Genomic DNA, 27,861 nt, shown 5'->3' with positions numbered 1-27,861 from the left:
CGTGTGTGAGAGTGTCTGCGGCAGGGTACGCGTGCGTGAGAGTGTCTGTGACAGGGTACGTGTGTGTGAGAGTGTCTGTGGCAGGGTACGCGTGCGTGAGAGTGTCTGTGGCAGGGTACGCGTGTGTGAGAGTGTCTGTGGCAGGGTACGTGTGTGTGAGAGTGTCTGCGGCAGAGTACGTGTGTGTGAGAGTGTCTGCGGCAGGGTACGCGTGTGTGAGAGCGTCTGCGGCAGGGTACACGTGTGTGAGAGTGTCTGTGGCAGGGTACGCGTGTGTGAGAGTGTCTGTGGCAGGGTACGCGTGTGTGACATTGTCTGCGGCAGGGTACGCGTGTGTCAGAGTGTTTGCGGCAGGGTACGCGTGTGTGAGAGTGTCTTTGACAGGGTACGCGTGCGTGAGAGTGTCTGTGACAGGGTACGCGTGTGTGAGAGCGTCTGCGGCAGGGTACGCGTGTGTGAGAGCGTCTGCGGCAGGGTACGCGTGTGTGAGAGTGTCTGTGGCAGGGTACGCGTGTGTGAGAGTGTCTGTGGCAGGGTACGCGTGTGTGAGATTGTCTGCGGCAGGGTACGCGTGTGTGAGAGTGTCTGTGGCAGGGTACGCGTGTGTGAGAGCGTCTGTGGCAGGGTACGCGTGTGTGAGATTGTCTGCGGCAGGGTACGCGTGTGTCAGAGTGTCTGCGGCAGAGTACGTGTGTGTGAGAGCGTCTGTGGCAGGGTACGCGTGTGTGAGAGCGTCTGCGGCAGGGTACGTGTGTGTGAGAGTGTCTGTTACAGGGTACGCGTGTGTGAGAGTGTCTGCGGCAGGGTACGCGTGTGTGAGAGTGTCTGCGGCAGGGTACGCGTGCGTGAGAGTGTCTGTGACAGGGTACGTGTGTGTGAGAGTGTCTGTGGCAGGGTACGCGTGCGTGAGAGTGTCTGTGGCAGGGTACGCGTGTGTGAGAGTGTCTGTGGCAGGGTACGCGTGTGTGACATTGTCTGCGGCAGGGTACGCGTGTGTCAGAGTGTTTGCGGCAGGGTACGCGTGTGTGAGAGTGTCTTTGACAGGGTACGCGTGCGTGAGAGTGTCTGCGACAGGGTACGCGTGTGTGAGAGCGTCTGCGGCAGGGTACGCGTGTGTGAGAGTGTCTGTGGCAGGGTACGCGTGTGTGAGAGTGTCTGTGGCAGGGTACGCGTGTGTGAGACTGTCTGCGGCAGGGTACGCGTGTGTGAGAGTGTCTGTGGCAGGGTACGCGTGTGTGAGAGCGTCTGTGGCAGGGTACGCGTGTGTGAGATTGTCTGCGGCAGGGTACGCGTGTGTCAGAGTGTCTGCGGCAGAGTACGTGTGTGTGAGAGTGTCTGTGGCAGGGTACGCGTGTGTGAGAGCGTCTGTGGCAGGGTACGCGTGTGTGAGATTGTCTGCGGCAGGGTACGCGTGTGTCAGAGTGTCTGCGACAGGGTACGTGTGTGTGAGAGTGTCTGCGGCAGGGTACGCGTGTGTGAGAGTGTCTGTGGCAGGGTACGCATGTGTGAGAGTGTCTGTGACAGGGTATGTGTGTGTGAGAGTGTCTGTGACAGGGTATGTGTGTGTCAGAGTGTCTGCGGCAGAGTACGTGTGTGTGAGAGTGTCTGCGGCAGGGTACGCGTGTGTGAGAGTGTCTGTGGCAGGGTACGCGTGTGTCAGAGTGTCTGCGGCAGGGTACGCATGTGTGAGAGTGTCTGTGACAGGGTATGTGTGTGTGAGAGTGTCTGTGACAGGGTATGTGTGTGTGAGAGTGTCTGTGACAGGGTACGCGTGTGTGAGAGTGTTTGCGGCAGGGTACGCATGTGTGAGAGTGTCTGTGGCAGGGTACGTGTGTGTGAGAGTGTCTGTGACAGGGTACGTGTGTGTGAGAGTGTCTGTGGCAGGGTACGCGTGCGTGAGAGTGTCTGTGACAGGGTACGTGTGTGTGAGAGTGTCTGCGTCAGGGTACGCGTGTGTGAGAGTGTCTGCGGCAGGGTACGTGTGTGTGAGAGTGTCTGTTACAGGGTACGCGTGTGTGAGAGTGTCTGCGGCAGGGTACGCGTGTGTGAGAGTGTCTGCGGCAGGGTACGCGTGCGTGAGAGTGTCTGTGACAGGGTACGTGTGTGTGAGAGTGTCTGTGGCAGGGTACGCGTGCGTGAGAGTGTCTGTGACAGGGTACGCGTGTGTCAGAGTGTCTGTGACAGGGTACTTGTGTGTGAGAGTGTCTGTGGCAGGGTACGCGTGCGTGAGAGTGTCTGCGGCAGGGTACGCGTGTGTGAGAGTGTCTGCGGCAGGGTACGCGTGTGTGAGAGTGTCTGCGGCAGGGTACGCGTGTATGAGAGTGTCTGTGGCAGGGTACGCATGTGTGACAGTGTCTGTGACACCCCACCCCCAGTGTACTAGGTGACCTGCCCCACCCAGAGGCACAGGGGAAAAGAACCACTCCCCCAAACTAGGGGCTAGTGGAAGTGGCAGGACTTGGGGGCGAGTGAAGTCAGTATTTAATGTGAGGAGTCGTAGAGGGGAGAGGAAAAGAAAAGGAGAAAAATGCAAAGAAGGAAAAAAAACAAAGACAGGATTGTATTTATATATGATGGTTGTGGATGATTGGAGCCGTAATTGTCAAAAAGAAATTAGTGAATAAAAAATGATCACACATATACACTGCTCAAAAAAATTAAAGGAACACTGAAAACACATCAGATATCAATGGGGAAAATATATATATACTGAAGTAGACTGGGTAATGTGTTAGGAATGAAAGGATGCCACATCGTTTGATGGAATTGAAATTTCCATGAAAACCTACAGAGGGCTGAATTCAGAGACACCCCGAAAATCAAAGTGAAAAATGTTGCGGCAGGCTAGTCCATTTTGCCGAAATTTTATTACAGTAACTCAGAATCATACTCAGTAGTTTGTATGTCCCCCACGTGGTTGTATGCATGCCTGACAATGTCGGGGCATCGTCCTAATGAGACCACGGATGGTGTCCTGGGGATCTCCTCTCAGATCTGGACCAGGGTATCACTGAGCTTCTGGACAGTCTGAGGTGCAACCAGGTGGCATCAGATGGACGAAACATAATGTCCCAGAGGTGTTCTATTGGATTTAGATCAGGCGAGCGTGGGAGGCAGTCAATGGTATCAATTCCTTCATCCTCCAGGAACTGCCTATATGCTCTTGCCACATTGTCGTGCACCAGGAGGAACCCAGGACCCACTGCACCAGCATAGGTTCTGACAATGGGTTCAAGAATTTCATCCTGATATCTAATGGCAGTCAAGGTGCCGTTGTCTAGCCTGTAGAGGACTGTGCGTCCCTCCATGGATATGCCTCCCCAGACCATCACTGACCCATCACCAAACCGGTCATGCTGAACAATGCTGCAGGCAGCATAACGTTCTCCATGGCTTCTCCAGACCCTTTCACGTCTGTCACATGTGCTCAGGGTGAACCTGCTCTCATCTATGAAAAGCACAGGGTGCCAGTGGCAGACCTGCAAATTCTGGTAATCTATGGCAAATACCAAACGAGCTCCATGGTGCTGGGCAGTGAGCACAGGGCCCACTAGAGGACGTTGGGCCCTCAGGGCACCCTTATGAAGTCTGTTTCTGATTGTTTGGTGAGAGACATTCACACCAGTGGCCTGATGGAGGTCATGTTGTAGGGCTCCAGCAGTGTTCATCCTGTTCCTCCTTGCACAAAGGAGCAGATACCGGTCCTGCTGATGGGTTAAGGACCTTCTACGGCCCTGTCCAGCTCTCCTTGAGTATCTGCATGTCTCCTGGAATCTCTTCCATGCCCTTGAGATTGTCCTGGGAGACACAGCAAACCTTCTGGCAATGGCATGTATTGATGCGCCATCCTGGAGGAGTTGGACTACCTGTGCAACCTCTGTAGGGTCCAGGTATCGCCTCATGCTACCAGTAGTGACACTGACCGTCACCAAATGCAAAACTAGTGAAAAAACCATCAGAAAAGATGAGGAGGGAAAAATGCCAGTGGCCTCCACCTGTTAAACCATTTCTGGTTTGGGGGTCGTCTCATTGTTGCCCCTCTAGTTCACCTGTTGATAATTTCATTAACACTAAAGAGGGCTGAAACTGATTAACAACCCCCTCCGCTACTTAACTGACCAGATCAATATCCCAGAAGTTTAATAGACTTGATGCTATACTCTGATTAAAGCGTTCCTTCAATTTTTTAGCAGTATATATTAATACATAGATATGAATGTCCATACATACACAGAAACACTTTCATACATATCTGTAATGATTGAAACATACAATACATGAATCAAACAGTAATAATAATAATTAATAAAAATAACAGCAAAAAAGTAAGGGGGCGGTGGGCGTTGAGGTAGCTTTTATTCAGAAAATAGTTTGCTGCAAACATTAGCAAACATACATCCATCCATCCATTTCCAAACCGCTTATCCTACTGGGTCGCAGGGGGTCCGGAGCCCATCCCGGAAGCAATAGGCAAAAGGTAGGGAACAATCCAGGATGGGGGGCCAACCCATGGCAGGGCACATTCACATACCAGTCGGGCAATTTAGCAACTCCAATTAGCCTCAGCATGTTTTTGGACTGTGGGGGAAACCGGAGTACCTGGAGGAAACCCCACGACGACATGGGGAGAACATGCAAACTCCACACACATGTGACCCAGGCACACACTTGAACCCGGGTCCCAGAGGTGTTAGGCAATAGTGCTAACCACTGCACCACCTTGCCGCCCCCAGCAAACATACAAACAACCAGAATTCTAGAAAAGTTCTTTATATTTGAATGAAATAACAAATAAAACACTTTCAAACCACATGAGCCTATATTTTATTCACAACAGAACATAGATAATATTACAAATGTTCAAAGGCCGAAGACCTGTATTGGATGTCCGTGGTCTTCGGGCCCTCAGACGACTCTGCATCACTCATCGGCATGATTGTGTCAATGACATTACTAAATGGGCCCAGGAATACTTCCAGAAAGCACAGTCGGTAAACACAATCCGCCGTGCCATCTGCAGATGCCAGCTAAAGCTCTATCATGCAAAAAGGAAGCCATATCTGAACATGGTCCAGAAGCGCCGTCGTGTCCTGTGGGCCAAGACTCATTTGAAATGGACTGTTTCAAAGTGGGAAAGTGTTCTATGGTCAGACGAGTCCAAATGTGACATTCTTGTTGGTAATGAAGGGCGACGTGTCCTCCGGGATAAAGAGGAGGGAGACCTTCCAGCGTGTTATCAGCGTTCAGTTCAAAAGCCAGCATCTCTGATGGTATGGGGGTGCATAAGTGCATACGGTATGGGCAGCTTGCATGTTTTGGAAGGAACTATGAATGCTGAAAGGTATATAAAGGTTTTAGAGCAACACATTCTCCCCTCCAGAGGACGTCTGTTTCAGCGAAGGCCTTGTGTATTTCAGCAGGACAATGCAAAACCACATACTGCAGCTATTACAGCCACATGGCTTCGTCGGAGAAGAGTCCGGGTGCTGAATTGGCCTGTCTGCAGTCCAGATCTTTCACCTATAGAGAACATACAGTAATTATCTGTGACACCCATTGTACATTGTGAGCAGGTATACAGGCCAACAGAGAATGTAGATAATTATCTGTGACACCCATGGTGCACTGTGAGCAGGTATACAGGCCCACAGAGCATGCAGATAATTATCTGTGACACCCCTTGTACACTGTGAGCAGGTATACAGGCCCACAGAGCATGTAGATAATTATCTGTGACACCCCTTGTACACTGTGAGCAGGTATACAGGCCCACAGAGCATGCAGATAATTATCTGTGACACCCATTGTACACTGTGAGCAGGTATACAGGCCAACAGAGCATGCAGATAATTATCTGTGACACCCCTTGTACACTGTGAGCAGGTATACAGGCCCACAGAGCATGCAGATAATTATCTGTGACACCCCTTGTACACTGTGAGCAGGTATCAGTACTGACTACTTTTTATATTGAGTCACATGTTTTATGTGAATTACTTTGTACTGAACTTAAGGCCAGTATTTGTCACTGCGAATATGTTGTTGCAGACGTCCATCCAGAAATCAGAGCTGGGGGAAAAGATAAGGTCCTTATTCCAATTAATTTTTGCTACAAATATCAATGTGTCTGCCGCAGATGGAGGATTATATATTCTAGAGGTTTCTTTTTATTTTTAAGTTGCAGAATGTTGTCTCATCTGAGGAGGATTCAGTGTATTATGTGTGAGGTTCATTTTGGTTTTGATGCTGGATTCAGTTAGTAAATATTAGAAAAATTGCATATTCTCAACTCATACTTATGGATTAAGTCTTCGAATGTCATGAAATGACTGTTACTGAAAAGGAGGTGGAGATGTGTAATCCCTTTCTGTCCCCGTGAGTGATAGTGAATAGTGATATTGTGAAGTAGGAAATCCAGATTATTCCAGATTGGCGTGTATTTACAGGCTCTGAGAGTACAGTTAGTGATTTTAATGACTTTCCACTGGGCTGTCAGTGCTGTGGAAATGGCAGCACTGTGTTGTTAAAGCAGTTTTGTTTCTTTAATGACATTTTGAGTAAGTCTGCATGTCTGAGATTTTTACAGTACAGCTGCTCCTGCTGTAACCATGAGCTGCTGTTACTGCTGTAGTGTGACCATTTAGTTAAGTCTTGCAGTTGATTTGCTAAGTAATAATGAAGAAAAATGAGCTTGTAATCCACCTTGAGATTTATTTTTCTGTAATGTGGAATGTTTGATTTTGTGTTTTTGTTTTTCCAGCAAAAATGTGACATTAATGAGCTAAGAGTTTGAAAGAATTTTTCTGAAATTATTCTGGACGAGTAATTTTATTTTTATTGATTTAAGTGGGAGACTCATCTATTGTTTTGAGTAAGGGGGTGTAGTTGGGGGTAACCAAGTCAGACAGCCTGTGGGAGATGTAGATACCCAAGTACCGGATATTTCCAGTGTGAAATGGACCATCCTGATCAGCTGAATCCCAGGCATCTTCAGGTAGTGAGAATATTATGGGTTTTTTCCAGTTTATTGTGTAGTTTGATAGATTTGAAAAGGTATTAATGAAATTAAAATTTCATATTTTGAGGGTTTCATAAAAACAGCAAGATATCATCTGTCATGCCCGGCTCGTCCGCTCCTCGTGTGTGCCACGCCCCCTGCCTTCCCACGTGTATTTCCCTGATTGTACCCTGCTGTATCTGATTACTTTGATTAGTCTTGTCTGGTTTTAAGTCCTGGTCTTACCTGTTAGCATGGTCTGTCATTGATGTTACCTGATGTTTGTCGCTGCCTGTGTTCAGTTTGACCCCTGTCCCGAGATTAAACCCCGTTATTTCGTACTCTGCCTGCTTGCCTGTTCCTGCTCGCTCGCCTACCTGCACGCTCATCCAGCGATCGCGAGCGTCCCGTGACATCATCTGCGTAGAGATTAATTTTGTGTTGACTTATTAGTATGAATTCCATATATTTATTAGAGGAGTCACTTTTGCTTAAAAGTAATGCTTGTAATGGTGAGGTGATCTTATTTATTGTGGATTTTTTTTTCCATGTTTCTGCAGACTGTCAGGCTGTAGAGTCACAGAAGAAGGCTGTTCTTCCCTGGCTTCAGCTCTAAGGTCAAACCCCTCACACCTGAGAGAGCTGGACCTGAGCTACAATCACCCAGGACACTCAGGAGTGAAGCTGCTCTCTGCTGTACTGGAGGATCCCAGCTGTAAACTGGAGAAGCTGAAGTGAGTACAGAGTGTGTGTATGACACGCTACAGATACTTATGCATGTATGTGAAGAAGAGGCACCAATTAATAAATGGATACAGTAGTACTATGTCATTCTGCTTCTCCTATAGTGTGGATCACGGTGGAGAGTGCAGGACCAGACCAGGCTTACAGAAATGTAAGTGTGTTTGCATGTTTTCTATTAATAATACCATGAATACTATGTTATGGTTGTATTCACACAATTGTTGTGATGAGTGTGACTTTTTGCACTGTGTGTGTAGATGGATTTCCATGTTTGTGTTTAGGTGAGTTTCATGTCATTTTAGACAAACATCCAAACGAGAAACAAAATATCAAAATCATCACCAGAAGCACTATCAATTCATTTAATTGTTTTTAAAAATATTTTTTACAAATGCTTTATAGTTGCTTGTATTATCGTGGTGTTTGTGTGAGAGTGTAGGATGGTTAAATATATTCTGAATTAGTCATACGTCTTTAATTTCACAAAAAAAGAATCCTTTGCATTTGTTCTTTTTGCGGATGCCGTGAGTGTATGTGTTTTCTGTGTGAGATTCGTTAGTATTGTCCTAAGGAGGCACCTGTAGGCAGTGAGACCGGACTCTCTCCTCAAGTGCAAAATGTGAATTTGCATTTTTACAGGGTGGTTCTGGAATATCCTTAATATTCATGAGAGAATATTACTGATTGGTCATTGAATCCCTTAAACCAGGGGAGCCCAAATCCAGTCCTGGAGGGTCAGAGTCCTGCACATTTTTGGGTTTCCCCTCATTTAACACACCTGATTCATCTCCTTGTGCTAATAACCACACAGCTCTTGAGCTGAATTATTTATGGTGGAACAGGGAAAGAACTTTGCTACACAGGGCACCGGCCCCCCAGGACTGGATTTGGACACCCCTGCTTTAGGTAGAAGAAAAAGGCAGCACAAGTCTATGTTAACTGGCCAATGAGGTAGTGCCCCTCTCATAAATATTAATCAGATAGCCAATCGTGTAGGGCTTCACTCATGAATATTAAAAAGTTCTGCTGATCCACGGTGCTAAAAGAAATTAGCGCTCGGGACACACTGGATGTGCGGCGGAAAATATCAAATTTCATTTCGGCGCCCATGTTAACAGATTAGAGCGGCCGCGTGCGTGCGCGAGATGCGGGGCTCACGCCTCGCGGCAGCGGCGCAGCATCTACAGTCACGCGCGCGGTAAGCGGTTCTCTATGGAAGCGTATTGCATTCATCTGGGAAAAATTTATTCTGTTTTTCCAAATTAATGAGATAATAATCCCGTTTTTTAGAGCAATATTTTTCTGAATTAATGAGAACCTTCCTGTTTTTTATGATGCACGATCTGTGCCGGAATCATCGTTTATATCAGAATCCAGGTCTAAATGTTTATTAAATATCACTTCAAACATTAACGAATTAGCGGTTTGAAGGAAAGACACTGACTTTAGTATTAATCTCTGGTGCCGTTTTGTGGTAAATATGCTTGTGATGAATATGTCTGATGAATGTCGCTACTTTGTCATTTTTTAATTAAATTAATTAAGCTGTTAGTTTAGCTCGCGCCCCATTTTGGCGGCTCTTCCCGCCGCCGTCGCGCGCCCACTTTATGTTTCATAAACTTCAGTTCCCGCTTCGTTAGGGGAAGCTGTGCTGTTTTTATATCGTACAGAAACAAAAAGTACAGGCGGCCTGATGGGATTAATAATTCTTCTCCTGCCTACAGACTCCTGCCAGCTGACGCTGGACCCCAACACAGCAAACAGACTCCTGTCTCTGTCAGGGGGGAACAGGAAGGTGACACATGAGTGGGGGGCAGAGCAGCCATATCCTGATCATCCAGAGAGATTTGACGGCTGGTACCAAGTTCTGTGCAGAGAGAGTCTGACTGGCCGCTGTTACTGGGAGGCTGAGTGGGATGGAGATGCAGTCCTGATAGGAGTGACTTATAAAGGGATTGAGAGGAAAGGAGTGAGGGACTGTGGGCTTGGATTCAATGACAAGTCATGGTGTCTGTACTGTGATACTGACAGTTACTCTGTCCTGCACAGTGATAAACAGACTCTCATACCCATACGGCCCTCAGGCTCCCGCAGAGTAGGAGTGTATCTGGACTGGAGGGCTGGTGCTCTGTCCTTCTACAGAGTCTCCTCTGATGGACTGACCCCCCTGCACAGATTCACCTCCTCATTCACTGAGTCCCTCTATCCAGGGTTTCGGGTTTATCCAAATTCCTCAGTGTCACTGAGACGTGTTGCTGGTTCTCCTGCAAAAAGGTAAAATCTCTGCTTTTTAACCTTTATAATCCTTTTTACTCTGAAATGTACAGAACTGTGCAAAAGTCTTAGGCAGGCAAAGAAAATGACGTTTAGATTATCCTCCTGTTGGTGTAAAACTATGATATGATGCCTGTCAAAGTGTGTCAGCTTCGCCATTTCAGAACCTCTGCTAAAATCATCCCAGTATTTGCAGTGACCGTCCAGTGCAGCCATGTATTTTTTGACTTGGCCACTAACACACCTCATACAGCTAGTCAATCTCTCACTGACTTTTTGAATCGATATATTTAATTATTTAATTGAGCTGTTGGGGAAATTTAACAAAATCATGGAACGGCTGAGGTGCCCCTGAGGAGAAGTTTGGGAACTGAAGCGGTGTTCATCTAGCCATCCAACTAGATATCAGTAACTTTTTAGGAAACAGAAGAACTTATTATTAGTTTTTATTGTGTTACTCTTAATTTGCAGACATTCTAATGTTAAATTGTGTTTTTTTTTTCTAAGCCAAAGTACACTTGCTACCCAGATAAACAGCTTTAAACATTTCTTTGGACGGCCTAAGACTTTTGCACAGTACTGTGTGTTTTACAAAAAATAAATGACTGTCTTCAGTGAGCTGAATAACATCAAAAATATAGTTTAATCATTTTTTTCTTTGACTAAAATGTAATTAAATGTAATCCTGATTGGGGGGGGGGGGGGGCTATCCCCTTCTCCTGTATATGTACATTTTATATATTATATATTTATGTCCATTTACTGTATTTCCTCCCTGTACAGTGACAATAAAGGCTTTCTGTTCTGTCCTATTAATGTCCTGCTTCAGCGTCACCCAAAGCATAACTGAGTAACATAATGAAACCACAGTCTGCTGGATTAAGTTAAATTAACTGTATTACTGAGGCTGAACATAATTGACACAATGACACTCAATCAATGTGCATAATAATCATTTAACTGGAGACATAACAGACCGAAAAACACTGGAAAATATAATTATGTCCTGTTACTATCCTGCTTCAGTGGATTAAAGTAAATAAAATTATTATTAATATATTTCAATAAATAATGAAATTAGTTTTCTTAAATAATTAACACCCTTGCCACCCCCACCCCCCAGTAATAGGTCTGGTTGCTCCCCCGTCGGACAGAACAGGCAGATGCCCAGGCAGACTTGCCACCCCCACCCCACTGTAAAAGGTCCTGGTTATGTCCCATCAGGCAGAATGGGCTGGTGTGTGCAGGGTCCCTTCCCCACCCCCCCACCACATTGTAAAAGGTCTGGTTACTCCCCCATCCGACAGAACAGGCAGCTGCCCAGACACCCTTGCCACCCCCTCCCCACTGTAAAAGGCCTGGTTATGCCCCCGTCAGAGAAAACGGGCAGGTGCCCAGACACCCTTGCCACCCCCTCCCCACTGTAAAAGTTCTGGTTGCTCCCCCTTCGGACAGAACCGGAAGGTGCCTAGGCACCCTTACCACCCCCACCCCACTTGTAAAAAATCTGGTTGCTCGCCCATCAGACAAAATGGGCAGGTGCCCAGGCAGCCTTGCCACCCCCACCCCACTGTAAAAGGTCTAGTTATGCCCCCGTCAGGCAGAACGGGCAGGTGCCCAGGCAGCCTTGCCACCCCCACCCCACTGTAAAAGGTCTAGTTATGCCCCCGTCAGGCAGAACGGGCAGGTGCCCAGGCAGCCTTGCCACCCCCACCCCACTGTAAAAGGTCTAGTTATGCCCCCGTCGGACAAAACGAGCAGGTGCCCAGGCAACCTTGCCACCCCCACCACACTGAAAAAAGTCTGGTTGCTCCTCCGTCAGACAGAACTGGTAGGTGCCCAGGCACCCTTGACACCCCCAGCCCACTGTAAAAGGTCTGGATGCTCCTCCATCAGACAGAGGGGGCATGTGCCCATGCACCCTTACTCCTCTACCCACTTATCTGTCTGACTCAGATAAGTTGATACATAGATAGATACTGAACCCCTCCCACGCCCGGCTGGCAAAAGCTACTAAATTTATCTGCATGCATTATCATTAATAACAGACATGTAAAAATATACACAGACATCCATTGACAATCCACCATTGGATTCATTATCTATTGTAGATTAACATTCTATACAGTGACTGTAGTCAGTTATAATGTCTCTCTATCAAACTGCTGCCATATTTCTTACATTAGGCCATAAGGTGAAGCAGCTTTTCGTTTCATTTCGTTCCCATATATGGGGCACTACATTCTTTTTATTCCAATAAAAGGATCAATTGGTATAGAATGAAAAAATAAAAGTTCTCCATGTGTAATCCAGCAGTTATTTTTTTACAAGTGTATAAAGTTGGCAATAGTCCCATCCTCGCGTAATCATTTTTTAAAGGTGAGAGATGCGGCTTCGCGTCACGTGCTTGCCGCTAGACCAATGAGATGGCATAACGTCGGAACGACATGTAAACATGGTCTAAGATGGCAGCGCCCTTGTCGTCACTATCGAGTAGCGAAGAGGATGAAATTATTGTCAGACCTCCACCAAAAGTCAGTAAAAGGGTTTATAAAAAATGCTATATGCATCTCACGTCCATAAAAAAAGAAGAAACGAAGGATTTTACACGCACACGGTGGGATACATTTAGAAACTGCATCAAACGGTGGCTTGACTTGCAGGGTGAGAGTCAGAAAATAGCAGAAACATACAAACATTGTCTAGAAATCGAGTTTGACCGTGTGCCCGAAGACGCAGGGTTTCACTCCACTTGCTACCGGCGTTTTATTGACAAAAATCGCTTGGATGTGGCCGAGAAACGAGTTTCACGGTGCCCTGAAGCTGGTGATGATCATAACACAGACCAGTCTGTGTCATCGGGAAATAGTATTTCGTCAACGTATTGCCCAACAAAAAAACTTAGGTCCAGTACCGGACTGCCGATAGCTTGTTTGGGTCCTGTACTTCCTGCTTTGTGCATAATTTGCAAGAAAACGGACAAGTACATCACTGTGGCAGGCAAACGCCAGAAGGACAATCTTTCACAAGCGGAGACGCTGTCGGCAGGTATAAAGCATACGTTTGAACTTAAAGTTATATGTCATATACTGAGAACCATAACTAACTTTCAAATACATCAATATTTACATTACATATACATTATAATGTTTATAGTGCAGTCAGTTTTTGCATACACATATGCATGAACAGTGAGAACTGTTATGTTTTTTTAAATACATATTTATTACAGGCCAGTTGCTCAAAGCAGCTGAGATGAAGGAAGACACTAGCATTCTTGTGCATATTAAAGACAAAGACTGTGTGTCTTTGGAAGTACGATATCACAAGTCCTGTTACAGACAGTACACCAGGTTCTTGACAAAGTCTACTAGATTCCATGCTGAATCCTTTTGACTCACACCAAGATGGCATTGTGTGTCTTAGCTCTGGAATAGTTGCAGCTAAAGAAATTATGATGGATTTGCTCACAGCTTCAGAAAAGGGGGAAAATGCTGTTCAGGAATTTATGGACCAAAGACTGCTATCACCATCAGTTGACGTATTTGCTCCCATCAAAAAACTAAAACTAAAGACATTCAGTGATCAAGCCAAGACAAATAAGAAATCTGCAGCAGGCAAGGAAGTAATTCTACGTGCAGATAAGAAGCTTTTCTCCAGACGGCTCGTCATAGGTCAAAGAAGAAAGATATACTTGAGGGAAATTCTCTCCTACTCCTTGGGAACTGTGTCATATCCTTTATCAAGTGCTGATGGTTCTCTTGGAAAAACAAACAAATCAGCTCTCATGGATGTTCTGGAAACCAAAGGTGGAGACTGTTTAGTTGACAGAGTACCAGTAAATGGAGCTATACTTTTTGATGGCATGGCAGTCATTCAAGCCATTCAGTCCATACCAAGTACCTTCGGGGAGCTTGCTGACACTATTCTACAGTACTTAGTCAAGCTTGCTCTCAAGCACAACTGTACACGGATAGATTTTGTGATAGACAAGTATCCAGAAATTAGTATTAAAAATGTAGAATGATCACGCAGAGCTGTTGGTGGCACACAACAGGTAAAAATTTATGGACGGGATCAAAAGACACAACACAATGGAAGAAGTTTCTGTCGGATGGGACAAACAAAGAAGCACTGGCAGAATTCCTCTATGTAATGTGGCGAGACGCTGATCTTACAATTTTAGGTAAGGACTTATATTTATACATAACACATGGAGACCTGTGTCACTGCATGGCTGTAACAGAGGGTTTACAAACTGTCAGTGCTGTTGAAAATCTGAAATGTGATCATGAGGAATGTGACACCAGGTTGTTTTTCATGCAAAACATGCTGCACAGGAACACCAAACTGTAGTCATCAAGAGCCCTGATACTGATGTGGCATTACTAGTGACTAGTGACCAACTAGTGATTGCATTAAGTCTGCAGCCAGATTTACCATGCAGATTGTATTTTTTCACTAGGGTTGGCAACAAAACGAGGATCATTGACTTATGTAAGGTGTCATCAGCTCTCGGCAACAGTGAATGTTTGGCACTTATTTGGATCCATACTGTCACGGGATGCGGCCGGGCGAAGCGACGATCGTGCGTGCAGGCGGGCAAGGACAGGCAGACAAGCAGAAATCGGGGCAAAGTACGGGGTTTAATCGGGGACACGGAACTACGAACATCGGACACTGACTGACATCAATGACGGACAAAGGACTCGGGTAAGACATGGACTGAAATACACAGGACTGATTGAAAATAAGCAGACACAGCTGGGTACAATCCGGGAAACACACGTGGGTAAGCAGGGGGCGTGGCACACAGGAGGAGCCGACGAGCAGGGCATGACAGAACCCCCCCCCAAAGGCGCGCTTCACCGGGCGTGCCAGGGAGGAGGCGACAGACGGGACACGGGAACCGGGACCTGGAGCAAAAAAAAAACAGAACCATCAACGAGAGACGGGAAACAGGACCGAGGCACAAAACATGGCAAGCGACAGGACGTGAGACAGGAGCTGACACAGGACAGGGAAGGCAGAAAGACAAACCAGGAAAGGGGACACAGCGGGAACAAAAGGACCAGGAGTGAACGAAGGGAACAGAGGACGAGAAGCAGAGACGGGAGGAACAGAGCGAGGGGGAGCAGAGACAGGCGGGACCAAGAAAGGGGAAGCAAATGAAGGAGGGACCAGGGCAGGAGAGAAGGGAGAGAAGGCGGGGGAACAAAGGGGAGCCCGTGGGAGCCCCAGCGGGCGACGGGGGGCGACCGGAGGGGCCGCAGGCGGCCGGGAGGCCGGAGCCGGAGGGGACCGAGAAGGGGCTGAGGAGACAGGGCGAGGGACCCGCGGAGGGGCCAGGGAGGGAGCAGGAGGGAGCACCGGGGAAGGGGACGAGGGAGCTGGAAGGGGCCAGGGCGAAGGCAAGGCGAGGGGGGGAGCCGCCGCAGGCGGCGACGTCCTCCGACGGGCCGAAGGTGGGGGCCCCGCAGGCGACCGAGGAGCCGCCGTCGGGGAGCCCCCCGGCGACCGACCAGGCACCGGAGGGGGGAGCGAGGCAGGGCGACGAGGCACCGGAGAGGGACCCGTAGGCGACAGCCGACCCGGAGGGCCAGGACCCGCGGGTGCCAACCGAGCCCCAGCGCAGGCGAGGCAGGGCGAGCCAGGGGGCAGGGTGGGCGGGACCCCAGCCCTGTGTCTGTGTCCCCTCCCTTTACGGGATACAGACATGATGACCCTCGGTCGGGGCCGAGGACGCCGAGGCAAGGGCAGAGGAGTCACAGGAGCGGGGCCAGGAGCTGCAGCAGGGAGAGGGGGCGCCGGGACAGGAACACGGTCAGGCTGTGGGGGCGCCGGGACAGGAACACGGTCAGGCTGTGGGGGCGCCGGGACAGGAACACGGTCAGGCTGTGGGGGCGCCGGGACAGGAACACGGTCAGGCTGTGGGGGCGCCGGGACAGGAACACGGTCAGGCTGTGGGGGCGCCGGGACAGGAACACGGTCAGGCTGTGGGGGCGCCGGGACAGGAACACGGTCAGGCTGTGGGGGCGCCGGGACAGGAACACGGTCAGGCTGTGGGGGCGCCAGGACAGGAACACGGTCAGGCTGTGGGGGCGCCGGGACAGGAACACGGTCAGGCTGTGGGGGCGCCGGGACAGGAACACGGTCAGGCTGTGGGGGCGCCGGGACAGGAACACGGTCAGGCTGTGGGGGCGCCGGGACAGGAACACGGTCAGGCTGTGGGGGCGCCTGCCCTGGAGCTGCAGGCTGCTGCAGTGGGGGCGCCTGCCCTGGAGCTGCAGGCTGCTGCAGTGGGGGCGCCTGCCCTGGAGCTGCAGGCTGCTGCAGTGGGGGCGCCTGCCCTGGAGCTGCAGACGGCTGCAGTGGGGGCGCCTGCCCGGGAGCTGCAGCAGGCGAAGGCGGCTGCGCAGGCAGCGAAGGCCGCACGGGATAGGGATCCGCGGGCGAAGGCGGCTGCGCAGGCAGCGGCGGCCGCTTGGGAGCGGGGTCCGCCGGTAATGGCGGCTGCACGGGAGCGGGGTCCGCCGGTAATGGCGGCTGCACGGGAGCGGGGTCCGCGGGCGGCGGCGGCTGCACGGGAGCGGGGTCCGCGGGCGGCGGCGGCTGCACGGGAGCGGGGTCCGCGGGCGGCGGCGGCTGCACGGGAGCGGGGTCCGCGGGCGGCGGCGGCCGCACGGGAGCGCAAGCCGCAGGTGGAGGAAGCTGCGCAGACCTAACGGACAGTGGTGATGGCTGCTCCGGCTGCGCAGGTTGCAGAGGCTGGAGCTGCGCTGATAGCGCAGGCAGAACTGGCACGTCCTGGGAGGGGGAGACGGGCGCGGTCCTCTTCGGGACCCGGGGTATCGAGTCCCTTACGGCCCTAATACCTCCCCAATTAGCCAGGTGTTCGGGCCGGTGATTATACCGGTGCAGGGGCGGTAGTTCATCCGGAGCGAACGGCTCCAGCTCGGGAAACGAGAAGGGAATGTCCTTGTCGTCGCTGCTGGAAGCCCCGACTCTCGCCAAGAAGTGGACTCCCTTATGGAGCGGGTCAGGGACGGAGCCCTGGACGAGCCCCTCTCTCTCGTCCTCAGTGAGAGACCAGGAGTCGGCGAGGGAGCATGTACCCAGTCGGATGGGCTCAGGCAGGGGCTTCCCTCTCCTCTGCTTCCTCCTTTTCTTATGGTCCGTCATTCTGTCACGGGATGCGGCCGGGCGAAGCGACGATCGTGCGTGCAGGCGGGCAAGGACAGGCAGACAAGCAGAAATTGGGGCAAAGTACGGGGTTTAATCGGGGACACGGAACTACGAACTGAGTATGAATTGACTGACATCAATGACGGACAAAGGACTCGGGTAAGACATGGACTGAAATACACAGGACTGATTGAAAATAAGCAGACACAGCTGGGTACAATCCGGGAAACACACGTGGGTAAGCAGGGGGCGTGGCACACAGGAGGAGTGGCACACAGGAGGAGCCGACGAGCAGGGCATGACACATACCTTCTCAGGCTGTGACTCTACAAATGCCTTTTATGGCAAGGGGAAAAAAAAGTCATTTTCTGTTGCTTGTGAGAAAGAGGAATACTTGACTGCATTTAGAAATCTGGGTAGCAGTTTTAATTTGGACCAGTCTACCTTTGAAGTGCTTTGCAAATATATCTGTCACCTATATGGCCAATCATGTGCTAAAAGTCTGAACGATGCACGATACAAAGCATTCTGCATGGCATCATCAGCTTTGCCAGAACGATCCATGCCTCCGACAAGTGATGCTTTGTACCAACACTGCAAAAGGGCAAACTACCAAGCAGCCATAATGAGACATTCTCTGAAAGGTAAAATGTGTGCCCCTTCACCTGTTGGCAATGGATGGCACCTCGAGGATGGGGAGTTAACAGTGACGTGGATGACTAGAAATCCAGCCCCTGATAGTGTGTTGCAGGTTGTCTACTGCAGTTGCAAGTAAGGCAAATGTGAGACTGGAAGATGTTCCTGTATGTCTGCAAATCTGTCCTGTACAGATTTATGCCGCTGTCTCAATTGTACAAATGTTTTCCAGGAAACAGAGGAAAGAGCTACATGTGAAGATGGTTCTGATGAAAGTGATAAGGATAGTAGTGATGAGTAAAGGTGATCTGTGTCACAGGTTACTTGGATTTGAGCTGTAATGAAGCTGCTGTAAAATGTTTAATATTTGTCGTTATTGAAAAATTAGTGCAGCAGTCCAGCATTTCAAGTCATTTTAGCCAACTTGGACCAAAAACTGTTTTTGTCTTTAATTTTGTGTGATTCCTAAGTGCCTACTGAACATTTTAATGAATAAAACATAACAAAAATGTTTAAGTTTCAATTTGTTCTTCAGTTTTATTTGGTGCCAATCGGTGAAGTTGAAGTGCGTTATAAAAAAAAATTGCATTATTTCATGGTCTTCCTTCAAAATTGAGTTGATTAATGCACCAATACTTGTCTCAGATATGTAGCTACATGTATAAATGTGGATTTGACATATATTTTGTTTTGATTAAATGCGTATTAATAAAGTTACAGGCCAAACTAGCAGCATGAGATTTTCGTTTTTTGTAAATTCCTAATTATACACATTTTTGCATCCTGACAAAAAACTGCAGTATTTTTTGTGGAGAACTTTTAACATAGAAGCCATAAGACTGTTGTCTATCCAGAAATTCATTAAAAAAGTAGTGCCCAGACGTGGGAACGAAAAGTGATTTCTAGCCACTTTTTATATGTTCACCTTATGGCCTATTCCTGCTTGATGGCTCTGCTGCGCCCTTTTCGGGACTGATAATAAAGAGCTCACACTTATACACACACACACACACACACACACAACACAATTAACCCCGTGTGTGTAATACACACATACACCACCTTCTGTCATTCAGCTGCGCTGTGGGTTGCGTTTGACTTAATCTTTACCGATTATTAAAATCAGACTTGCGTACTATTTGCATTAAACAGTTTAAATACGACTGCAAAGCCAGTCAATTAATCAGAACATTTCAGATTGGAGAACACAGAACAGATCCGTGGTAAAACCTTTGATTTAATAAAATGTTTAACCCGGATGTTTCGGCACACTAGCATATTAATCCCCAACACTTTAAAAAGGAAAAACTTAATATAGCTTCAAAATATTACAGCCTACGCCCCGGTCCATGTTTACGCAGCACCATATATTAGGCGAACTCATGGCTGAGCGTAAGTAATTAAATATTATTGATGTTAATTCGAAAACTCTTCTGATACACGTACAGTAACCTACTGTGCTGTACGGACGTATATTTAATGTTTAATTATATTGAACACTCAAATTTCTCATTACATTTGAAATAAGAAGCCAAGGATTAAGTATTCTGTTCTCACCAGACCGAAAAAACCGTGACATTGTCTCTTTTTGCCAAATCTGCTGCTTTAAATCCCGCTATATATGTAGGCTGTGTAAAACATATTCATTTTATTATTATAGTCTTACCTTGAAACATAGAATATCTTTAAATTATTCCAGAATCTTGATAAAGTATTTCTTGACAAACTTTCGACTCTGCCTTTAAAATCTCGACACTTAATTTCACTTTCGTTTACAGGCAGGAAATGATCAGCTCAGTTTCATGCAAAAAATGGACACGGACTCTGCGGCACATCGTAGGGTTTTGGGGGGATATTATCTATGTGGCTTAATTAGTAACAATAACTGTGAAAAAGGGGGGCCACACTCCCCTGGGAAAACTGTAGGAGTTGCTGCAGGAGGGTAGTACTCGCTGCGGGATATCAATTACGATGCAGGGTAGACAAGATGGAGGGAGGTTGTTATGAGTTTTATTTCCTGTACGTATTAATGGATGTATGTATGGTTCTATAACAGATAAGCGGAAAACCAGTTACTACAATGCTTACAAAAGCCATTACCATAACACACCAACACAATACATAATCGAAGTAAAGGGAATGATTGGATAGGAAATCAACGTAAATACCTTCCTAAGGTATAACAAAACACTCGTCAGCGATAATTACAACTTATTCAATAAACTCAATACTTACGTTCATCAGTGACGCATACATAACCCACGGAGTTTATTACTTTCAGGAACAACTAAGTTAACTAATTATAAGTTACCGCTCGCTGACTTGCTACCTATCTCTCCGGCTCTCCCGCGCTCTAGTCCTGCGTGCACCCATAGTCCTTTGCACGCACCGCCGTTTCTTAAAGACACAAGAGCCTTTCTAACATTGCCGCCCCCAAATATGCAAGGCATATTTGCATAAATAGAACAACTAAGGCTCTAGATGGTACTCGGTCGGGATTCTTCATCAGATGGAAGCTCAGGGAGGACGATCAACTTCACCACAGGTCTCGTGTATACTCTGTCCTTGATCTTCACCTCTACAGTCCGTACTTGGCCGTCGCTGCCCGGGAATACCTTAGTGACTTGACCAATCGGCCAGTCGCCCCTGGGAAGTTGGTGATCTACTACCATGACTACTGATCCAACTGCAAGAGTCGGTACCAAGCTATGCCACTTCTGCCGGTACTGCAATGTAGGTAGGTAATCCTTAATAAAGGCAGTCCAGAAACGATCGGCAAGGACCTGACTGTGGCGCCACCGCCTCCAACTCAGTAGCTCAGTTGCTGGGTAGACAACTTGTGGTAAGGAACCATCTGGCCGCCCCATGAGGAGGTGATTTGGGGTGATTGGATCAGGATCTAAAATACTGGAGGAGGTGTATCCTAAAGGCTTAGCGTTCAGAATGGCCTCCACTTCTATCAAGACAGTGGCTAGAACCTCCTCTGTAACAGTTTGGCTGCCCAGAGCGGAACGGAGTGCTACTTTCACAGATCGAACTTCCCTCTCCCATGCACCTCCGAAGTGAGGAGAGGCCGGGGGATTGAAATGAAATGAGATCTTCTGCTTAGCTAATTGGTGGCGCAGCTCAGGACCCATAAGCTGAAAGGCTTCTTTGAGTTCCCTTTCCCCACCACGGAAATTCGTCCCCTGATCTGAATACAGTTCAGCGGGTGTACCCCTTCTAGCCACAAACCTCCTCAAACTCATGAGGAAGGCATCTGTGTCTATACTTGGTAGGAGATCTAAGTGAACTGATCTTGTTGTGAGGCACTTGTAGATGATTCCCCACCTTTTCTCTTGACGACGTCCGAGCTTCACGGTAAGCGGCCCAAAACAGTCTACTCCTGTCGAGTGGAAAGCTGGCTTGAACAGTCGTAGGCGTGCAGGGGGTAAGTCGGCCATTCTTGGGGGTGCTGCCTTGGCACGCCATCTTTGGCAACCAATGCAGGTGCGTTGGTGTCGTTTAATTGCTTCACGTCCTCTCAGAATCCAAAGAGAACGTCGCATCTCAGCAAACACACGTCCTGGACCAGGGTGGCACAATCGGTGATCGTAGTCCTTAATTAGAAGACGAGTCACTGGGTGCTAGGATCCATCACTACAGGGTGTACAATAGTATCTTCTAATTCTTGCGCTTTCCGTAATCGACCACCTACTCTGATGATTGTGTGGTTCTCATCAAACTCTGGAGAAAGGGTGAGCAGACGACTGCTAGGGGGTACTGGCTTGCCGGCCTTTAAGAATTGGAATTCTTCCGGGAAACTGTCCTGTTGAGCTCTACTGTATAAGAGGTGCTCCGCCTCTATGTAAGTCTCTGCTGTAAGGGAGCGCTCAGGGGAGGCTGTCTTAATTAAATGCTGGGCTGTAGCCTCCACCAGGCCTTGCCATGAATCAAACTGCTCCGGGTTAATTACAGGTGGATTAGACGTGGCACCAGTAATTCCACAGAAGACGACCCGCCGCAGCTCTTCAGTGACCTCAGGTGGGTTTGTGATAGGCGCTACTGGCCACTTATCTGGATGCTGGAGTAGGAAGGGTGGTCCGTTGCTCCATCTAGTGGATGTAGTCAATTCAGAGAGTCGCTTACCCCTCGTGATGTCATCTGCAGGGTTCGAAGCTGTGTCAACGTACCGCCAGGACTTATCATCTGTTATCTCCAGGATCTCAGAGATTCTAGTCCCTACAAAGACTTTAAACCGACAAGACTCTGATTGCAACCAACTCAGCACTGTTGTTGAGTCTGTCCACAGGGTTTTATCCTGGATGTGCAGAGTGAGCTCATTCTCCAGTACTCTGAGGAGCTGTGCTCCCGTGAGTGCAGCACATAGCTCCAGCCTCGGCATGGACTGCTGTTTCTTTGGTGCAACCCGGGATCTGGCCATAAGGAAAGCTACTTCTACATGGCCACAGTTATCCTCTGATCTCAGGTATGCCACTGATCCATATGCACGCTCTGATGCATCACAAAAGATATGAAGACTTCTCTTCACTTCAGGATGATTCAGGCTCTGGGATGTGTAACATCTTGGGATAGAGACCTCAGGTATCTGCTTAAGTTCTTCCTCCCATTTCCGCCATGCACACAGGAGATCTTCTGGGAGGAGTGGGTCATCCCATTGTCTGGGTTTAGCCCACAGTTGCTGTACTAGCACCTTAGCCCTAGTGGTAAACGGAATCAGGAAGCCCAGAGGGTCATACTGACTAGCTAATATCCGGTAGATATTCCTCATAGTGGGCTCTGTGTACTTCACTAAGCGATGCTTATACCTTAAGGTGTCTGAAGAGCAGTGCCAATGAAGGCCTAATGCTGGTTCAGGGGTGTCAACTTTATCGTATGACAACCAAAGCTCTGTGCTTTCTGCGCGTGCCTCCTTCGGGAGATGACTCACCGCTGCAGCCACATTGCTTGCCCATTGACGGATGTCAAATCCTCCTGTTGAGAGGAGTATGCGTAGCTGCTCGACCAGGTCCTTGGCTTCTTCTGGTGAGGATACACTCTGTATGCAGTTATCTACGTAGAAACTCTTCATCACTGCTACACGGACACTGTCACCAGGCTCACTATGGTCCAGAACATGCTTTTGCAGCGCATAACTAGCACAGCATGGACTGCATGTGGTTCCAAATGGAAGCACTTGCCATTCATAGATGTCAGGAGCTCGCTCGCTTTTTAGATCTCGCCATGCGAAACGAAGGATTGGCTTATCTTCTGGTAGAAGTCGGATCTGGTGAAACATGCTGCGGATGTCACCACTGACTGCGACAGCATGCTCTCTAAACCGGAGCAGCACTCCAAGCAATGACGAACTCAACTGAGGACCAGGTAACAGAGCTTTGTTTAAATTCAGGCCCTTGTACAGGAATGAGCAGTTAAAAACTACCCTGTACTTTCCATTGTGTTGTACCATGTGGTGCGGTAAGTACCAGCTCTCTTCCTTGCTTCTCACTGCCTCAGGTGGTAACTTTGCTATGTAGCCTGCTTCCACTAGCTTGGTTATTTCAGCACGATAGACTGCTGCTTGGTTAGGATTCTTAGCAAGACGCCTTTCTGTAGTTCTCAGGAGTGGTAGAACGGCTTCTGCAGGAGCTTGGAATAAGGGCATACCCTTGCGGCGTAAGAGTGGGGTAGCATATCTGTATGTGCCATCAACCTCAACACGGGTGGTCCTAGATTCCAGGAGATAAACTGCTTCCTGGTCTTCCTTAGAACGGGTTAACAGCTTTTCATTCCGATAAGGTAATGTATCCATTTCCCATAACTTCTCCACATTACGAAGCAGCTCAGCTGTGTCTGAACTCAAGCTGGTGAAGAGACATTCTTGCGAATGGGACTCCAAATCTAAGGCTTTAGCTGGGCCTTGCAGTGTCCATCCTAGCCTCGTCTTGACTGCTGCTGGCCCTCCTCTTGGCCCAAGACGCACTGGCTCTATAGGAGTGACTAAATGGGGATGGTCAGCTCCAATAAGCAAAAGTGGATTTGCCTTGTGGAAGGGTTGCAGTGGCAAACCTTTCAGGTACCTGTACCTTTCCTGAAGAGTGGTGATGGGGTAGGAATGTTGAGCTAGGCCAAGTTGTGCTGCAGTAAAGGCGTTATGAATTTGGAAGCGTTTCTGGGGTAGCACAGCGGAAGCAACCTGGAATGAAACTGCTGCCCCATGCAGGACTTGGATGTCTTGGCGGATGGTACGTAGGCTTAAGTCCTCTGGATGACCCTTCAACCCTAACTGGTGGGCGGCTGCTGGAAGCAACATCGTGCGTTCTGATCCATCATCCAGCACAGCGAAGGTATCCAGTTTCTTGTTCCCGTTACTCAGAATAACTCTGATAACCTTTAGTAGGACTTTACTCCCTTCTGGAGGTCGATTCAGGTAAAGAGTGTCTCCGGCAGAGCTTACAAGGCAGGATCCCTCCCTAGCGGTTCTGTCGTTCACATCGTGAAGGATCTGTAGATGTGTCCTCTGACAGATGCTGCAGGGCTTCTTGAGGGTACACTGAGCTGCCTGGTGAGTTCTGCCACACCGCCAACAGCGTTTATTGCTCTGCAGCCAGTTAAATTTCTGCTCTTTAGTGAACGTCATGAATGTGGAACACTGGCTGAGGAAATGCTCGGGACTGTCACAGTATGGGCAGTAGGACCTTGAGCTAGGTTTCTTTGGTTTGGGTGGCCGAGTGTGCACCAGCTCTGCGGCTTTATCCATGACCTCTTCAGTTCCATGTAAAATGGTGGCTGTTCTTCTCGGCGGTTTATCTTCTCTGCGTCGATCTCTCCTGTCCCGAGATGATTCGACCACCGTCCCTTTAGTCAGCCCGTCATAACCCTGACAGTGACACTCATATTGCAGCCACTCTGCAAGGTCGCCTAAAGTGTGTACAGCTCCTAGTGGCTTGTACGCATGCCGGCGAAAATTAGCTCGCATGTCTGGGGGTAACTTAGTCAGCAGGCGAGCTACATTTGACCCACACCTCAGCTCAGCTTCACCTTCTGGACCAAGGGTTTTGAGCATACTCACAAGAGCATTGATCTGGAGGGCAAACCTCTCAAATGTACTTGTGTCACCACGGCGTACGTCTGGTAGGTCCATCACTGTCGCTATCTTCTTCAGCGCTAATTGGTGTGGCTTGCCGAAGCGCTCATCTAAGGCTGCCATAGTGTCTGAAAAAGGGGTAGGGGAGTTAATGAATGAATCGGCCACTAGGCGGGCTTCCTCTAACTTTAGGTGATCCACTAAAATCTGATAGTTGAACAGCTCAGTGCTATCAGCAGGCAGGAGGTTCTCTAAAGCTATCTTCAGTCGTGCGAATTCACTTGGGTCATTGTTAGTGAAATCAGGAATAGTTGGTATAGGGCCTCGGTAGGTCCTTTCCTTCACCATTGCTGGTCGAGCAGGCACGTAACATCTGGTGTTGGCAGCAGGGGGCATCAATCCTTCAAAGATTGGTTGTGAACGCTTGCGTGGGGGCACGGACAAAGGCTCATGCTGTTGATAGTAATAGGTGGTGCCTTCCGGTGGGTACTGCTCTGCTGCATAATGAGGGACAGACCTGCCATGTCGTTGGTCTACTGTACCTCTTACAGGAATGTGATGTGGCCCCAGGTGACTGTATCTAGTGGGGTCATTGCACTCTAGGAGGGCACTGTAGGGACTTCGGTTGGTGGGTTTGGTTTGTACCCACTGGTGCTGCTTGATGGAGGTGCTCCGTTGATCAGGAAGGACTCTCTGCCTCACCTCTGTAGTGACTTCTTCCATGTCTGCTCCAATATACGGATCATGCTCCCAGTTTGGATCTGTTGGGCTGTGGAAGATATGTGGAATGGACTGGGGTGGATAAGGTAAAGGGTGAGGAGTAGGTGGCTGACATGGTGAACGTGGAGCTGGAGTAGACGATTCTGAAGAAGGTGTCAGGGTAATTCTCCGTCGGAAGATGGTGCGTGGTAAAGGTACTGGTGGCACAGAGTGAGGATGCTCCGCAGGTGTCGCCATATTTAGTAATAGTGGCTCTGCACGCTGGCGGACTGATGAGTGACAGAGTGTAGCTGAGGGTTCGTCCCTGGACCTCTGTCTCAGTTCAGCTCTCAACTGCCGTATCTCATCCTGGAGGCTCTGAAGGGTCTCTAGGTATGCACCATCACGGGCGTGTGTCTCCTTGGCTCCTCCATAGTATCTGCTCCAATCTTCTATGGGTGTATCTCCACTAACATTACTCATTGCATCACATGCTGGTGAGTAGGATTGAGCTGCTCTATTCTGCCTTCCACTCTCCATGCCTACTCTGAGCCCCTCGGCTTCGCCATCCTTGCAATGGGAAACTTCTAGAGGTAGGGAGGATCTATGCGGTAGGCAATTTCCAACCTCATAATCATCGAGGTATAATGGCCGATGGGTAGCACGTCGAGGTCGCATAATCTGAGTAGCGTCATCATCACTTTGGGAGCTATCCATCTTGTCTCCACAGTAAGTACTCGAAATCCGGCTCGAAGGACCAACAAATGTGGAAAAGGGGGGCCACACTCCCCTGGGAAAACTGTAGGAGTTGCTGCAGGATGGTAGTACTGGCTGCGGGATATCAATTACGATGCAGGGTAGACAAGATGGAGGGAGGTTGTTATGAGTTTTATTTCCTGTACGTATTAATGGATGTATGTATGGTTCTATAACAGATAAGCGGAAAACCAGTTACTACAATGCTTACAAAAGCCATTACCATAACACACCAACACAATACATAATCGAAGTAAAGGGAATGATTGGATAGGAAATCAACGTAAATACCTTCCTAAGGTATAACAAAACACTCGTCAGCGATAATTACAACTTATTCAATAAACTCAATACTTACGTTCATCAGTGACGCATACATAACCCACGGAGTTTATTACTTTCAGGAACAACTAAGTTAACTAATTATAAGTTACCGCTCGCTGACTTGCTACCTATCTCTCCGGCTCTCCCGCGCTCTAGTCCTGCGTGCACCCATAGTCCTTTGCACGCACCGCCGTTTCTTAAAGACACAAGAGCCTTTCTAACAATAACCGTAATTCGATTATAACGCACATTCAGGAGGATCGTGCATATAAAAAGCGGTACTGCAGTAACACTTAACAGTGGCGATTTGAGAAATTTAGAAATGGAGGGATCAAACCGATTTGGGGGTGGTGGACCGTCAGACAAAACTTTGTAATTTTATAATTTCATCAAAATATATTAATTGGTGCAGCAAAGTAAAAGTCAAACTAAACAATTGAATCACACTTTATTTCCAATGCTCAACATGTACAGGTAACATTTTACAGACAGAATATTAAACAAAACAAGAACAAACAGATATTCAGAAAGAGTTATTACAAAGTAAAAGATTACCATCTCACTACCAAATATGACAGAACATTTTAGCACTATGTCTATACATCAGGTAAAAACGCATCAAATCAGGATACAGTTCTGATTGTTTTTTATTTTTAGACTTTCTGATTAGATTAATATAATTTATTAGGTCTAATTTGTGAACAGGGTAAAATAGGTTGTATTTATTGTATTTACATTTACGAATATAAAATTAATAGTATTAAATTTATCTGCATTGTCACGCTCGTGCCACGCCCCCCTCGTTAACGTCGGGGTTCCACGTGAGGTTGTTTCTTGTTGTGTTATTCAGTCCTGTGTATTTAAGTCCAAGTCAGAGTACGTATCCCCACTTCCGTCATTGACGTCGTGCTCCGTGTTTCGCCTGGTCTGTTTGTTCTACCTAATAAGCCGGAGTTCCTGATTCTCCGCTCCCTGCTCGCCCGACGGAGATCGTGACATGTATTCTTCCAGTCACAAAAAACCCGCAAAAAAAAAATTTTTTACAAGAAAACTGAAAATTATAAAACACATTTGTATCATGTTAAGCATATCAGAGCATAATTTTTCAACAAAAGGGCAAGACCAAAATAAACGAACATTAGTTTTGCAGTCACATTCACAGAAAGAACAGCTAGATTGA

The 27,861-nt window shown here is 48.1% G+C and overlaps 2 protein-coding genes and 1 long non-coding RNA gene across 6 annotated transcripts in view; 2 read left to right on the top strand and 1 right to left on the bottom strand.

Annotated features, from left to right (window-relative positions):
• Window positions 1–27,861, top strand: part of LOC125721541 (NACHT, LRR and PYD domains-containing protein 6-like) — a 166,540-nt gene that overhangs the window by 30,601 nt on the left and 108,078 nt on the right. For 2 of the 4 annotated variants that reach the window (XM_048997475.1, XM_048997476.1), the window contains exons 9-11: window positions 7,558–7,731; window positions 7,846–7,892; window positions 9,466–10,827. In XM_048997475.1, coding sequence (XP_048853432.1) covers window positions 7,558–7,731; window positions 7,846–7,892; window positions 9,466–10,019 — 775 coding nt within the window. In that variant the 3' untranslated portion in view covers window positions 10,020–10,827. Of the gene's footprint in view, window positions 1–7,557; window positions 7,732–7,845; window positions 7,893–9,465; window positions 10,828–27,861 lie in introns of those variants that run through there. The other 2 variants (XM_048997477.1, XM_048997478.1) reach the window with 2 other exon arrangements.
• Window positions 12,231–18,359, top strand: LOC125721568 (uncharacterized). The gene is made up of 2 exons (XR_007385829.1): window positions 12,231–14,201; window positions 18,069–18,359. It is a non-coding gene; the product is annotated as an uncharacterized LOC125721568 (long non-coding RNA).
• LOC125721536 (uncharacterized) lies at window positions 19,827–26,318 on the bottom strand. The gene is made up of 2 exons (XM_048997462.1): window positions 20,072–26,318; window positions 19,827–19,883 (listed from the first exon to the last, which is right to left on the bottom strand). Exon 1 carries the CDS (start codon window positions 26,316–26,318, stop codon window positions 21,453–21,455), a length of 4,866 nt encoding a protein of 1,621 aa, XP_048853419.1. The 3' UTR covers window positions 19,827–19,883; window positions 20,072–21,452.

This window comes from Brienomyrus brachyistius, unplaced genomic scaffold (genome assembly GCF_023856365.1).
Source record: "Brienomyrus brachyistius isolate T26 unplaced genomic scaffold, BBRACH_0.4 scaffold34, whole genome shotgun sequence".
NCBI lineage: Eukaryota > Metazoa > Chordata > Actinopteri > Osteoglossiformes > Mormyridae > Brienomyrus > Brienomyrus brachyistius.
This window is presented reverse-complemented; position numbering and strand designations above follow the sequence as displayed.